Source organism: Ptychodera flava, chromosome 6 (genome assembly GCF_041260155.1).
Source record: "Ptychodera flava strain L36383 chromosome 6, AS_Pfla_20210202, whole genome shotgun sequence".
NCBI lineage: Eukaryota > Metazoa > Hemichordata > Enteropneusta > Ptychoderidae > Ptychodera > Ptychodera flava.
In genome coordinates this window covers 45,295,267-45,311,415 of record NC_091933.1, presented here as the reverse complement: position 1 = coordinate 45,311,415, position 16,149 = coordinate 45,295,267, and the positions used below count along the sequence as shown (strand labels likewise).

The 16,149-nt window shown below is 38.3% G+C and overlaps 2 protein-coding genes across 3 annotated transcripts in view; one reads left to right on the top strand and one right to left on the bottom strand.

Annotated features, from left to right (window-relative positions):
• LOC139135935 (ER degradation-enhancing alpha-mannosidase-like protein 1) overlaps nucleotides 1–16,149 on the bottom strand; it is a 492,448-nt gene that overhangs the window by 40,916 nt on the left and 435,383 nt on the right. Inside the window, exon 7 of the mRNA XM_070703714.1 lies at nucleotides 4,760–4,842. Coding sequence (XP_070559815.1) covers nucleotides 4,760–4,842 — 83 coding nt within the window. The remainder of the gene's footprint in view (nucleotides 1–4,759; nucleotides 4,843–16,149) is intronic.
• LOC139135936 (growth hormone secretagogue receptor type 1-like) overlaps nucleotides 1–16,149 on the top strand; it is a 157,757-nt gene that overhangs the window by 72,924 nt on the left and 68,684 nt on the right. The window contains exon 1 of one of the 2 annotated variants that reach the window (XM_070703718.1): nucleotides 5,185–5,334. The exons of the other annotated variant lie outside the window; for it this stretch is intronic. The gene's annotated coding sequence lies outside the window, so the exon portion shown is untranslated. Of the gene's footprint in view, nucleotides 1–5,184; nucleotides 5,335–16,149 lie in introns of those variants that run through there. 2 annotated transcript variants of the gene reach the window in all.

The following is a 16,149-nucleotide window of genomic DNA, read 5'->3' as shown; positions in this document are numbered from 1 at the left end:
TCAACTTTGAAAAGTGTCAGACAAGCGATATAAGAGAAATGGTATTTGTCTAAATATGAAATTATTACCCCTAAACATCTGCATATGCAGATTTGCTCATCACATGAGCAAATCAAGTGCAGCTGGTCATTACGAGTTAACAAGTGACTCGTACATCAAATAAGAATGTTTTCTGAGGAGCAGTTTTTGACAAAAAGTGTCCGCTGCCTGTTAACCAATGCAATGGAGAAAAGTAAAATAAAGTTAGCATGTGGAGTTCACTTGGATGAGAACTGACACATGGAAAACGTAAACAAATACCAAAAAAAAATATATATATACAAGTTAGCATAGGAGTATGCGCCTTGCTGATGTGTCGACGCAGATCCAAGCCAAACAAATTGTGAAGAAAGCTGGAGCATTGGGGTGTAATGAAACGCACATTTAAACTGTTCAGAGACCTACATTACATTGCACAAAATTAACTGAAAAATACCATTAATATTAGATTAAAGCGTAAAAAATACATCTTAAAATTATATACTTGGTGGTGTCGGGTTTCTCACAACGAATTGCACATGACAATCTCTTCAACAGCATGACCATTCCTAATCTTGTACGAAGCGCTCACGTTGACTAGATCGAGAACTGAATATTGATCAATTGATTTCAGTAGGCACTCCGGGGCATCATTTTACAAGTGGTATAACCACAAAATGATGACGTCAAATCGCCGTACACATCCAATACACAATGCCGTAATTACAAGGCGTCTGTGTTTTGTGTACGGCGATTTGACGTCATCAGTTTGTGGCTATATCACTTGTAAAATGGTGGCCACTCCGGCCATAACTTGGCACGCTGGCGACGCTGGCTCAACACTAGCCTAGTTCAGAAACAAAACAGCACATCATAAAAATACTCGGCAAAGACAGTCATGCCATATTAGCAGCAGTGCTGTGGACCATTGCACTGTTATCTTCTGCATCGTCCAAAATTACACATAAATGAAGTGTTCCAAATCCAGTCAATACGTGTCCAGCCATTTCAAGAATAATGGTCTGCCATGATAATGGTGACACAGTCGCGACGCAATTGAATGACCAATGTCTACGTTTTGCCTCAATTGAAATAGTTGGCTACGACTGCATGTGATTTAGTTGCGCCTGGAATATGAATAATTACAATTACCCAATCACGCACTACATGCGTCTGTGGTCCAATCATGTCAGGAATCGTTTATCAGTTTATTCGAGAATAAATGATTAACACGTGTCGCACTGCATTGATTTTCAGTTTTGCTTGTGAATCTGCATTGTTCATATTGAAAGAGGTCCGTAACTTCTGTAATACGTATCGAGGAGGTCAGTTTTTTTGTGGAAATGTCGTCCAAAACTCGCCAAATTCACAGTATAAATTCGTTATAGTACGAGCGCCTCAGACGTTTACCTGACTGAGACCCCAAAAGTGGCCGCTATTTTCCATTAACCTCCAAGGACTCACACTTTAACTACTATTAAACCACACACTTCTAACTACCTAAATGATCCTACCCACTTCTGGGCTCGTCCTCCTAAATTTCATCTTCCCGCGCAACTTCGTGAACTATGCGTGCGCAATGTCACCAATGACGTAGACATAACCGATAGTTGTTGACGACGGAAAATTTTGCGGTTCGTCTGTAATTGTATAACGCCCGCGGAAATGTCAAGATTCGTTGATATTAAAGTCAAATAAAAGAAAATGCCCTGGGATCCCAGCAATATCGAATGATTTACCGTTGTGATTTTGTATTGGTAAAAGGGTGATTCTATCCTTTGTCATCATGTAGTTCTGATTTCGTTTTTTATAACACGACACAATACACAAACCAAACCTGAATCAGACATTTTGTACTGTTATCGGATGAAAACATGATGAAAATCTTTGAATAAACGTTATGCGATATAAAAAACCATGCATATGAAATATTTCAATACAAAAACTACTAAGTACTTTGTCCTTGTTATTCAAAAAGCACCGCCGCTTTTTATGGTTTAACCGAGTTTTTTTATCCATTGGAGACTATCACTTATACAATGTATGTAAGCTACTATAAATACTCCCGTTACGGATGCTACATATGCCATATGTAAAAAAAGCGGAACATTTCAAAGCATTAGTATATCGCGATGCTGGATTTTGATTTTTATGGACACAGGATGCGAACATACCGAAGATTCACAAATATCGCATTGAATAAAGCCCTGTTTCGTCCTCTCGGCAGCAACCAGATTCTTGCGTAAAGATTACTTTACTGTTGCACCATTCGGGAGTAATTATCTTGCATTACACTGGAATGTACAGTTTATGTCTCTCTATACACAGATATAAGTGATTTGTTCTCTTATGCGGCGCGAGGCGTTAGTTGCTGTACTAAGGTTTATTATGTGCTGGAAAAGTCTGAGATTACCTAGACTGACACCATCGTGGAGGCGGCTACCCTTGATTTCGTAAGCTTGGGGATATGATTGCATAATGAGACAATTCCTTCAAATTGCAATTCTGATCTGATACGAAAGTTTTTTTTCCACGAAGGACAATGTGAATTCAGATGCGTCACGCATCGTGGAGATTTGGTCACATGTCTTTGTAGGGCTATCACCTTTTTCCGGCATCAAAATGTCTTCCCAAACAAAGCAGTCGTCACTGTACAGAGTGCGGTTTGTCAGATTTCAAGCATTTTCTTGACGTGATAAATTTGACTGATTCATGCATTTATCACATGAACTGGCCCGAATAGCCTCCTGTGTAACGTAGAACAGGACAGATAAGAAATCCGAATTACCCCTGTTGTACGTCATCAACCAGAACTTTTTTCGTGCATGGTACCGTTCATACATGCAGGTCGCGCCGTGACATAGACCAATTTGTCGTGATCGATGCTGTGCTAGCTCTCATGACATTTTTACAAAAAGGTGCCTCGATAATAAATCCAGACAAATGTCATGGAAACATAAAAAGCATGCCTAACGAAATTTTGAGTCTCTAAAACTATAGCTTTTCCTAAGAATCCAATGTGGATACCGTCGATCGTTTTATTTTAATGGCTTAGTAACGTCGCGGCGCTAGTCGCAGTCGCGACGCGTCGTAAGGCTCAATGTGGACGTCGTACCTGGCGATCCCGGTTGGTGATAAACCCGAAACCTACACCTCAACGTAAGTCCAACTGAGTACAGTTCGGTATAATCTTCGGGAAAGCGACATAGGAGGCATAAGCATAAAGTAATTCGAATTACAACGATAAATTTCCTTCATCATACAAAATACCGTAAATTCTCGCTCAGAATCAAACCTGCAGCGCGGCGTAAGGCTGTAGCGAAGACATCAGCTGTTGAGCTGTATATGCAGTGCAGCGCTGTGGAATCGGATGTACTTTGAAAGTTGACTCAGACAACACTCAAAACAGAGTTTCCGTCGAGTAAAATTAGGATGTATCCACGGGTGAGATATATGTCACTGCAAACATCAAAGTCCGTAAGACGAAAACACTGACGACCGAGATCGGGATTAACGAGTTAACACCGGCAGAGACCGGTGACGGCATGGCAGCGTTGTTGGCACAAACATGCAATGAGGTACACTCTGTGTGTCATCGAACGGAATCTTTGGCGCTCGCCAAGGTCGTAAACTTATGTGATATTTTCAAAAGCAAGGGCATCTCTGAGAATGAGAATCACTGTTTTGATCGTGTCGTTGCATTTACTTCATAAATCTATTTGTAAATATTCTAAATAACTCTGAATACTATGGCTATCCGTCGCTAGCACGGTGAAAGCTATGTCCGCCGATGGCTGACTTGCCTTGGCATCGGTACAGCGCGAGACAATGATTGACACGTTCACGTGACAGAATCCGTTCGTCCGGTTGGTGGAGATACCATTCGATGTATCAAAATTTCAGCTGAATGGAATTTATGACTGAAAGCATCTCCTAGGTGATGGGCCGCTTTACTCATTAAATGAAAGTAATCCGCGTAAGTAAAACACAAATCGCGACGAAATTCATGCAATTTTTTACAATAATTTTGATCCATCTACGTCAAAAGAAAGATAAGAAGACTGTTTATGTGATTAATATATAATCCCATGGTATTTTTCTCTGTTTGATGTCATCGTATACTCATGTTTTTCGCGGCGCCGCACAACTTTTCGCCTTCGGCTCGAAGTTGTACGGCTCCGCGAAAAACACTCGTATACGATGACGTCAAACAGAGAAAAATACCATGGGATTATATATAAGTATACAGCCTCAATACCTTTGAATCAATCCATGTTCATTTCAAATGTTCCTATCTAAATCTAAAATTTGGTTTTTTATAAAACCGCTGCATGTAAGAAAATTCTTTTCAGAAATTTTAAAAGTCGACATGTAACTTATGCACTGACCGCCCCAACATAGGGACTGTGGTTATTATTGTTAGATAGCAATTCAGTCGATGAAATTCGTACACCTTACACAAACACACAGAGGCACACGCAGACACACGCACACACAAACGAAGCGACATCAAAATTTGAAGACAGAGCGAAGCATTATTCCGGAAAGGAATTTTCCAAAATGGCATCATAAAGCAGTACTGCAGCAATCAGCGCGTTCGCAGAACCAGTTCATTGTATCAGCGCAGTGACCAGGCGGCACGCCTAGTCAAAAAAATCTAGCGAGTCATCAGGTCTAACAAACTCTGAACCGACTTGATAAATTGTGACAAATCAAGTATGTCTTCTCAGTGGGAACTTACCCTTTTCTCATGTGAGTCTTCACACTGCTGTAAATTTGATCGAAAATCAATAAATCTTCCTTATCGCCAAACATGATGTAGGACTGAAAAAGAAGAAGATTAAGCGATGCTAATCCATCAGAGAATCCTTTAGTCGTAAAAACTTCATACAAAAGGGAAAATATCCATCAGAGTAACAGACGATGAACAATAATAGAGAAAAGCTATAAAATGCAGCGTTAAAGCCAGATATCACAGTGACACCATTTTATGCATTCATTTTTATGACTCGGCATCAACCTACAGTACAAATATAGTCATTTCAGCACAATAATTCAATACATCTGACTCAATATGTACTGAAAAATAGACCAGTACTTTCAGTTCATTGTACACAATATCCTGCTATTTGTTTAACAAACTGTAGACTCTTTCGAATATTCCTGTCTACGCGCTTTGACCGGGAAACTCCTATTCCTCTAATGGTTTCGACCACACCGAAGCATTGAACGTACAGGCTGGTTGTCGGTCAAATGATTCACAGGCTCACACATGTAGACACGTAGACACGCAGGTCCCTGAGTTCTGAAATCCCGGTAAGTTTTTGCATTTTTAATTAAGTTAAAACGATTGTCTAAAAATGAACAGCGACATTTCTGTCTCCGATGAGCGGATGTTCACGCTGAGTGTGCTGTCTTTAATATTCACGATGCTGTCATACAACACTCATTGGTTATTAGAAAGATACTTGAGTGTGGTCTGCTCAACACAGACTATGCTAGCTGCCCTTTTGAGAGTAACGATTTTTCAAATTGTCTCTCAGCGGTGTGTGTTTCATCATCGATACTGTTCAAATATATCTGATAAGAACTCTTGACACGATGATCGGTACCGTTTACGTCCCAAACACATTCCCTTTGCCGATTTGCAACATCAAAACTACGATAATATTGGTTCACCCATAATATTAGTTTCAATCTAAGACAACAGTCACAGACGATACGACAGAGAAACCTAACGTGCCGCGGCGTAGATCGGGCTCGGACCAGCGATAGTGACATGTAGATGGTCATGGATCAGAACCATTAATGAGTTATCATTTTCAACTTCGGACACTTTGGTATCCCATGGAGTGTCAATTTTAACTTATAGCCCCCTTTTTTCGCTCGTACATTATATTAAAGGGAAGCGTTTAGCACAGTACACCATATCGCGATGCTTTCAAAGCTTACGCTGTAGGGCTGTATCGATCACGCATTGCTATTTTTCAAATCCTCCTTGACGCATTGGAAACTATGTCAAGTGCAAAGATCATTTCTCTAATACCACAAACGTAGAAGTTGGTGTCCAACAGGCTTCGATCCTTGGACCACTCTCATTCATTACCTATTTCAACATTTATTTGAATAATACACTGTCTGCAACATTTATTTATGGTATAACTATTTATACCGCTGGTAAAAACATATCCAAATTACTACAGCGATAAACAAATATCTCATGAGTAATAGTAAGCGGTGCTTAAGAAATAGTCTGTTTGTTAATGAAACGCAAATCAAAATCCATTTTAATTACACCTGAACAAAGGCGATACTTGAATACGCGGTGTCTTGTCGTTTCTATATTAATGTCATTGTGTAAAGCGTGACAAATTACTTGGTGTCATGCTACATAATAACCTGGGTTTTTCCGATCATATACGGTACATTGAATGCAAAGTGTTGCCAAATAGCATCTTTCATCGAGCGTTAAACATTTCCTAACACTGGGTTCCGGAAACAAACAAACAAACAACCCTTCTCAAAAAATCCCAGTTTACTGTAACTCCATCTTTCGTCATGTTTGTTATTGTTCTATGTTTGAGACACCACATCAACGGCAAATATTCAAGTTCCAGAGCGTACACAAAGACATTCAGTTCGATTAATTGTAGACAGCGACTCTACAGTACCAATCAAAGATCTTTATTACTTCTCACTTTTAAACATTGATTCAATAGGTTGATCACAATTTAGACATTGATTTAATAGGTTGATCACTTTTAAACATTGATTTAATAGGTTGATCACTTTTAAAAATAGGTTGATCACTTTTAAACATTGATTTAATAGGTTGATCACTTTTAAACATTGATTTAATAGGTTGATCACTTTCAAACATTGATTTAATAGGTTGATCACTTTTAAACATTGATTTAATAGGTTGATCACTTTTAAACATTGATTTAATAGGTTGATCACTTTCAAACATTGATTTAATAGGTTGATCACTTTTAACATTGATTTAATAGGTTGATCACTTTCAAACATTGATTTAATAGGTTGATCACTTTTAAACATTGATTTAATAGGTTGATCACTTTTAAACTTTGATTTAATAGGTTGATCACTTTTAAACATTGATTTAATAGGTTGATCACTTTAAAACATTGATTTAATAGGTTGATCTTTGTACTTAAAATAGTACGCGCCTCCAAATACTTCCACTTCGTTCAATTTTTTTTCAGGAAGGGAACTTTAAAACAAACCCTCTCGAAATCAAGAATAAAAATCAGGGTTTACCATGCATAATTTGCTGCTAGTAAAACAAATTTCTCTATATTTACAGACACTTGAACTTCAAAATGGCCGCCATCTCTGTGCTAACTCCACGGAGAAAAGTGATGTTTTCGATTTCAACAAAATGGAGCCAATGAAACTCATATTTACAGCACTAGCTTCAAAATGAGCATCTTCAAGCTGTGGACAAATTAGTATTCAAAAGTTTGAGATTTGGAATATCTGTCTGTCCCCGAGGCGTATCCTACGTTAAGCTACGGGCAGGCTTGCACCACACAATGTTAACGTCCCTTCCAACGAATTAAGTCCTTCACGAAATTTATAATCAGATAATCAGCACTTTTTGTAAATTGAGAGCTGAAACCGGGATTATAGAAGGTCGCTTTAAATAACAGAAGCCAATGACTTTAACACTTTACCTTTGTATTTGAGAGAAAAGCAGATAGTGTCGAGGATGTTAAAAAGGTTTGTTTAACTAAATGCTAGGAGGAATCATCCAAATGTTACGTGTTGTTATAATTATTTCTATTTCTTGTTGGTGTATTTTTCTGTATATCTTGTCGACTTAAATCATTTATTTGTCGTATTGTATCGTGTTGTACAGAATTTAACGGTATCTTGTGTATTTAATACAGTCGGGAATTTTATAAAAAGAGGCTTTCATAAATGGAGTTGTGGAGATAAAAAAATACAGACCCTCAACAACAACAACAACAACAACAACAACAAACAACAACAACAATAATAATAATAATAATAATAATAACAATAATAATACACGAAATAGAACACGTTCCAGAATTAAAAAAACCCCAAATACCTCTGTTTTTCTGTGCATATATGCTTTATGTCAGTCTTAATGTCAATGTCTGGATCTCTCTTAAACGTCGGGCATTAGGTTAAATCTCAACATTAACCAAATGTACGAACTACTCCCGCAAACATGTTAATGCCACTCGTACCAGAGTTATAAACATTCAAAAAGGTGAGATGATATAATAACGAGAAGTTCACCGACTGTAAACCCCTCGGCACATCGACATAATACCACCCATTTTCCCATTATCGCTGATATTGCATAGATACAAATGGTTAAGTCGACTATGTCGTACCTTTCCAATGTATATTTGAAAACAATGTGACACAAGAAGCTCAGGACTAATATAGGCTACTAATGAAAAACCGCCTGAATACACATTGAGGAACGCATTTCTTAATCGCAAATTCCATCAATATTTTGTCTAATGTGTATTTACCGTGACGAAGATATAGCCACGATTTGAATTTGAGTAGCCACAGCCGACATCACTACGCCCTGACATCATCACGCCCTGACAACGTGGCCATACAAAGGTTTAAATTTTCATCGACAGCATATCCAATATCAACCGATACCTGTAGTAAGCAAAGACTTTTGTCATCATGTGCATCATAATCATCGAGAGTGCGCCGCAAAAGCAGTGATATCAAACGGCAGTCATTTTTTTGTCAGTCGAGCTTTTTCATTTCGACTGTACCGAGAAAAGTCTGCAGGCAGTGACACGGTGAATGATCACCAGGACTAATAACGATTGCACACTGCATACATTAATACTGGGGAGTTTGTTAGTCGCAAATGTTCTGCCATGTAGGGTTTATAACCTATCCCCTGCAATAATTCCAACGTGGTGAGAATCATATCATGATATGCTGGATCTTTTCCGCGGTTTAAATAATTCGACTTCAAAACAGTTTTAGAATCAAAGGGACAAATGCAGTTACACTATGAATGATCACCAAACTAATAAAGCTTGCACACTGCATACATTAATATTGGGGAGTTGTTTTGGTCGCAGATTTTCTGCCATGCAGATTTCATAATCTGTCCCCAACAATAATTCCAACTTGGTGATAATCATATGGTAATACAATGGAGCCTTTCCTAGGTTTAAATATTCGACTTATAACAGGTTTAGAATCAAGGAGACAAATTGGTTGTATGAGTTGCGAACTCGGATGCGATTTAATGAGAAAGTGACCACGAAAATTCACATTCAGGTGACCAGGCGTGTTAATAGCTCTGTCCCGCTGTGCAGAAGAGATCCTACGCAGGATTACTCGGCCAGAACTGCGACGTCGTGAAGACGTGTAACGGAAGGCGGCATGCAATTGCCAATTCGGTTTTTAGGGAAGTTGGGCATCGCACTATACATGTATCTAATTTCCTGTTTGACGCAGAAGGTGCTTACAAGTCACTGTATACAATTCAGCAGGTGGTTTTCAACGACGGTTTTTACAACGCTCTGAATCAAAACGGGTAAACAGAGATCGATAGATCGTGCGCGGCTTACTTAATGCAGGTCACTGTCCGTGCGGTTTTCATAATAACTTAACAATACCGAAGACGCCATTGTTAAGTCGTCATACATGTACAGTGTACGTACATGTAAATAAATTTTATGGAAACTTCTAAAATATTCGCAAAGAAGGTCAGAATCATCGTAATTAGATTGAACCGAGTTTTCCATTGCCAAGTTTTTCCTAAAAGACTGAACTAAACATTTTGTTAAACCGAGTAAAAGCAAAACGAATGAATAATTATTCTACCACATTGCTTACGGAGAATAGGTTTGTTGTCACGATACATTTCGTTGACTGCCCATTAAAGGGGCAAAGTCGCTATCTTTTCAAATTATTTCGGCTGCTACTTCATCGGAGCAACTACTCATGTTATAGCGTTGTTCTGCTTACTGAAAATGCTATGAATTGGATTTGTCAGTCGTCAGATATCTACTCCCTCCCTACGTGTAGATATAACAACTACTGCTTCGATGACATAATTTATGGTACATACCAGAAATTATGTCATTACCATACTTACATGTTATATGACAGTAGCATACGAAATGTGCGAGTAGAGCTCTAATGATTGGCAATCCAACATATTTCAGTGAGCAAAACAACATAAATAACTTCTCACACGAAACAAAAATAACCAAAATGCATTGAAAAGATAGAGATTTTGTCCCTTTAATGTGTAATATCCTATTTTTTGGCAACTATCTGTATACATTGTAGAGTCTATAATAATTCATTCGATTTTATTATGGTGAAGTTCTTTGCTACTATGCCGCCTACTTCAGCTTTGGCCCTTTTCAACGGTGGTTGGAGCAAATAGCACTGTGCAGCATTGTCGGCGTTTGTGCAGACAATGCATCGCGCCAGATGTTACAGGACCGAGCAAAATACGCCCTCTTATAAACATAGGCAGTCAAAAAGGTTGGTCTAGATAATTATTTGTCGATTTTGGTTGTGCTTTAGTTGAACACGAGTATAAAGGAAAATCCTAGCCGTAGTAATTATTGTCGAATTGTGCAATCGCGATGATGAGTTATTGATTCGTTTTATAAATGTCAAAAGAAAAGGAGCTTCGTATTTTTATTCTAATGGAATGACCAAACATAGAATCTATACAGAATGCTCGTCGCCTCTTTAGTTAGCTTCCACCTCAGGTATTGAACTGTAAAAAAAAATGGCGTAACTCAAATGCACAGTACACATTACCTCAGGGAGATTAGTGGCAATTGGTCGACATAAAGAATTAAAAAAGGTCATACAGTCATTCTGAATTCTAGATTTAGAATTTAGAATTCATTTGCAAGATTTGAAAGAATAGTGAATGCAGCAAATCATATTTCTACTTCGCACAGCATGGATTATCGTCCAAGATGAGATCTTCGGAAGTTTCGCCGCGCTATGACATCGGTATTCGTCATGGGTTCTCGGCCTGATACAAAGCTAAGGGTTTGCCATTAATTAGCCCCAATAAAAGGTACTTTGTCGATGCTGGCGATATTCTGAACTGACAAGCTAAACTGGTGAACCGAAATCATGTATAGTTTTAGTAAGGTCACAGCGGTATGTCAGACCGACTAGCTCTCAACCCCATTAAGCTGGGTTAAGCATCTGTACGACTGCAGCATTTGAAATGATCCACTCACTCCCCACTTCATTTCAAGAGTTGAGTTGTCAGCAGCGTGTTTGTAACGCTTAGGGCAAACGTACCTCAAGTTGGCAAAACGCAAAGTTTGGGCCTTAACATTTCACCAATGGCACATGTGCATCTTGAGGAAGGACAACTCACTTATCAGATGTACAAATTTAGAGATTTTATTTCATCACCATCATCAGGAGAAAACTGGACGAAAGAGGTCCCAGGGCTTCGGTAGTTTCCGTAAACCACGTGACCGACCAAGCGTTAATATCGATCATTTACAACGCCTCCTCAAAAAGACACATGGCCAACGCCTTGTAGACGCGGGTGGTAAAACATCACTTAAATGATTAAGTGGAAGTGTGTGATGCTTTGTTGTGTCATCAGGGGACCACGCTTGCGATGATGAAGTATATTTGGTTAAGCTGAGCCACCCACTTACGTTTACACCCGTATTACATATTTGAAAGTTAAATAGGGATATGGTAAAAATGAGTAAAACACAATATAGCCACAGGGCAGCTCGTCATTCGTTACCATAGGCATAGAGCTGATTGAAACAAAAAGAAAACAAAAGAAAGAAATAAACTTATTAGAAATAATTCATTTAAAATTTCTCTATTGAATGATTACTGTACGTCTTTTATGACATTCAAGATGTACAGTCTCCTGGCAGTGACAATGGTACCTGTCCATATTTTACATGCGAATTATAAATCATCCTACTCTTTGTAACTGAGCGCAAGGGAACATTGAACATCATCATATTTGCAGCCTTGCTATAGACCTTCTGACAATAGGTCTTTTTGTTGTCCCGACCAGCTGTTCATACACATTTTAATTTATTCATTTACTTAAACGTGTTACCGCTATTTAAAGTTCACTTCGAAAGGAAACGCAAAAAAGACTTAACCACAGAGAAACATATAGACAGAGTGGCAACACTTGCATGCCTTTTGTTCCATGGTCGTCTCGGTAGACTATTGGCTTTTCATATTAAAATGAGCTTCAAAGGTGTTAAACTTTTTGGAGGCTTTGTTTGTGGTTGATAATTACACGAGATTATGCGAAAAATACTACGAGATGGCATCGTACTGCCAGTCGCGTAGCAACCATAGTTACTTTGTGAGCTCTCAGGCCAGAAACACTGCTTCACGCCAATCAAAACATAACACGCCAGCAGTTTCATAAACATGTCCTTCCTTGACGCACGTGTAAAAGACGGTATGACTGACCGTAAACCATTGAGTAAAACCAGACAGTATCGATAAAAGACTTTCAAATTTGGTTCAAATACACTCATTATATATTCATAGAAATATGAGAGGAATTTTTTTAAACGGTAAAACTCATTTTCCTGAAGCGCAAAACACTCCCGTTTTCGCCAACACGTCCATTCTGCTCAGCACCACACGACAACAACAACACAAACTTTGCCGAACATACTTTCGCTTAACAATTGGCGAATATCCGAAAATTACCGAAGGATCATGGTCGGCACTCTTCGGAAAAGAGAGGCGAGAGCAACCTGAGGCGAGGCGAACATGGATGGGTTACGTAACCGCTTCACGCCTTAAACAATACCCGTTGCCACTCTATCTATCTTTCTCTATGACTTAACACACAAAAAAATATAAAACAGATGTAAGAATGCACGCACAGTTTAGTGCGGAGAAAACGAGTCGGCTAAACAATTAAGACAATTTTGAACCAATAAACATCAATTTACATAATGTGTAATGTGAAATTTCAAAAAAAAAAGTAAAAAGGATCCAAATTGTACTCTATAAAATAGTATTAACAAATTTGGACTTCGCGAAAAATATTTAAAGTTTGCATTCTATGTACTATGCAATCGTGAATCATGGCTTTGTCGTCGAAATTGGCAAAAGTTCAACTGCCAAGTATCATAATTGTGGACATAGCGATGGCCTGGTCTATCTTCCGTCGTCTGTCGTCAATGCAGCTAAAATGAACATTTCTGCGCTTATCTACTGTTACAGAAATCCCATAGTAATTCCCTTGAATACAAAACACTGCGAATACGGTGACTAGCCATCGCAGAAATCACATACAGTTCTCTCTTTTATCGAATGAATTTATTTACCTGTAGATAAGTATCTTGGAACATTTGCTGTGTACGAACGGCTGACGTGATTACCTTTACGGAGATAGATAGGTTGACCCAACGGAGATTCATTATGGCAACGCACAGATAACCCGATCTTCTGATGTTCAAACCCAATGAGGGGAAAAAGATTACATTTCTGATAATGACTATCTGTCTTGATCAATAAAACCAACGTAGGTTGGAAAATACACTAATGCTTCACTTCGAACTTTTCTGGCAAATTTATGTTTCACGAAATACATGCTTCTAGGAATGTTCAGTAATCGCTAAAGGTCAATGTCAGTGTGCCTGTTGTATAACACGTGACTCTTTCTTTCACCAGATGGTATCTTTCCACAAAATGACATTTTATCATTCTGGATATTCAGATACGGAACGTACATCATTCTAAACTTTGAAAGTCCTTGGCTTTCGTAACTATAAAAATATTCAATTTTAGTTGTCGAGTTACATGTAGTTATTATTAAGAGTGTGAAACATCTTTCTAATTAGATATTGGAAATCGAGTTGCCACTCAAAGATGATGGACCTGATTAACTTTATTTTGGGATCGTTGAAGATTCGCTTGGCGGTGTGATCATAAAGACTATAGCATCACTGTAATTAGACTCTAATATGTTATCTGTATTTCCTTAGGGATGCTTCATCAAAACTTGTCCTTGAGACTTGAATTATAATGATCATTGTCGTCAGCGTTATATCTTTGTGTCGATTCATGATAAACCTTTCACATGTCAAAATGCCAAAGAACATGTTTGTTATAATTGACTTGCACCAGGTATACTGCAGTAAGCTCTGTATTTAGAATATCCATGTCAATTTCTATTTATGTTTTCCGCGTAAAAGAAATCTGTGTGATCAGCATATAACCCCGAGGATTTGCTTGGACCCCCCGTGAGTATTACAAAAATCTAAACTTGAGAATAAACTCTAGAGATGATCGTATCAGATCTAAGTCCATAATCTATGGCATGATGGTATATTTAAAAGTTTGAATAGGCGATCGACAAACAAGGCAAAGTAAAAAAATCGCATATGCTCCTTCACGTACAACAATCAGTAATGTCAGATGTTCGGAAAGCAGTGAGTGAGTCTGTCTTGCCCCTCACGGGTGGCATTCGCTATCTATCAACATAGAAGTCATGGTAGGAAGTGAGCATCTTCGACAGACAGACACCATCGATCCTATCTTGGACGATTTGTCATGGAGATTGACAAACTGGTTTACGAGGTCATATCTGGCCCTGTCATGACGACTCATAGATAAGTCATTATTCAGAGCGACAACGATTACAGATTTGCAACAGAGAAAGCTGTGTCCGCCATAAACTACACAATATGGAGTAAATAGTCAAGCATAAAGAACGGACCGCGAAGGTTCAGACAAATGCCGTTTTAAAGTCGAATGACGAGTTATCCAGATTCGAAAATCTTATTACAGATCCGAAATAATAAGCTTGTAGTCACAGGTATACTCGGGAAGTCATAGTGACCAATTTACTTCATACATTTTATACATAACCAGTTACGTAGCTTATCAATACATGTGTAAGTTAACTAAAGAGCACTGTGCTATACTGTTTTCATCGTGCCCAATCATAAACACATTATAAATGCGATCATTCAGGAGAATGTAGGAGGAGATGTAATGGTTTGTTCGACGTCTCTGATTCCAGACGGAGCACTCGAGCCGAAAAGAATTCTATAAAGTATAAACTTTCCGGTTGAAACCGATAGAAGTGTAGACTCTGTAATTTACAAAGCTGAATTTCAAAAATATTTAGCAAATGCTGTAAGACATTATAGGTTCGCATTGTAAAGTTTGGCTTAATTAATTCGTATTTTAAAGTTTCGCTGAGTGACCTTAGTAATGTAAGCGTCAAAATATTCGAAATACAAACTGGCAAAAACCGTGTTAATTGAATGTACGGGAAATATTACTTTCGGCTATTAAGGCAACGTGATGGATGAAACACCTTTTTAAAGCTTTCCAAATTACTTGCGAGCTTAATGTCATACGGTTAAATGACTTAATTTTCATCGTTCGCAAAATGTCTTCCTTTGTGGATGCCTTCTTAATATAGATTGAGAAGTGTAAGTTTATGCACTGCATGTTTATATGCATCATTTTGACTGGATTTCGCCTGAGCTTGCACTCACCCAGGAGATTACATCCATTCAAACACGCCCAAGGTTGAACTAAAGAATTACAAATCCGCTTAGACAACGTCTATTACAAGCAAAATTTTCATCTGACATCAAGGAGTTGACCTATGATCGCTTTTACAATACATAGAGACCAAACTGTGTGAAAGTGTAAGCATATTCCCGACATTTACTCTATTTATTCTACGCGTAGCCAAATTGTAGCCAAGGTTGAGGTTACGAGGTATTGGCGATATCGTCATGCACGGAACGGGTATGAAAGAATATTTGGAAAGTTTTTGTTAATGGTGAGTTAAATTGACTAAATCAACTGGGTATGAAACTATAATCTGTGACGTCATTCTGATCACTTTTATTTGTTCCTATACGAAATATTTTTCATCTCGGTATCATCATATTTCGTCTTTTGAAATATTTACGTTTACATTATATCTTGATGGCCATATTACTTTGACATTGACTACTCTTTATCAACGGTCGTAGGGTTTGGACCAATAGAAAATACAGAGGAGGGTAAGCAGAGAAGGTAGGGGCGTCCTACTGATTCCAGAGTGGATTTCAGGGAAGGCGGTGATGCTGACTG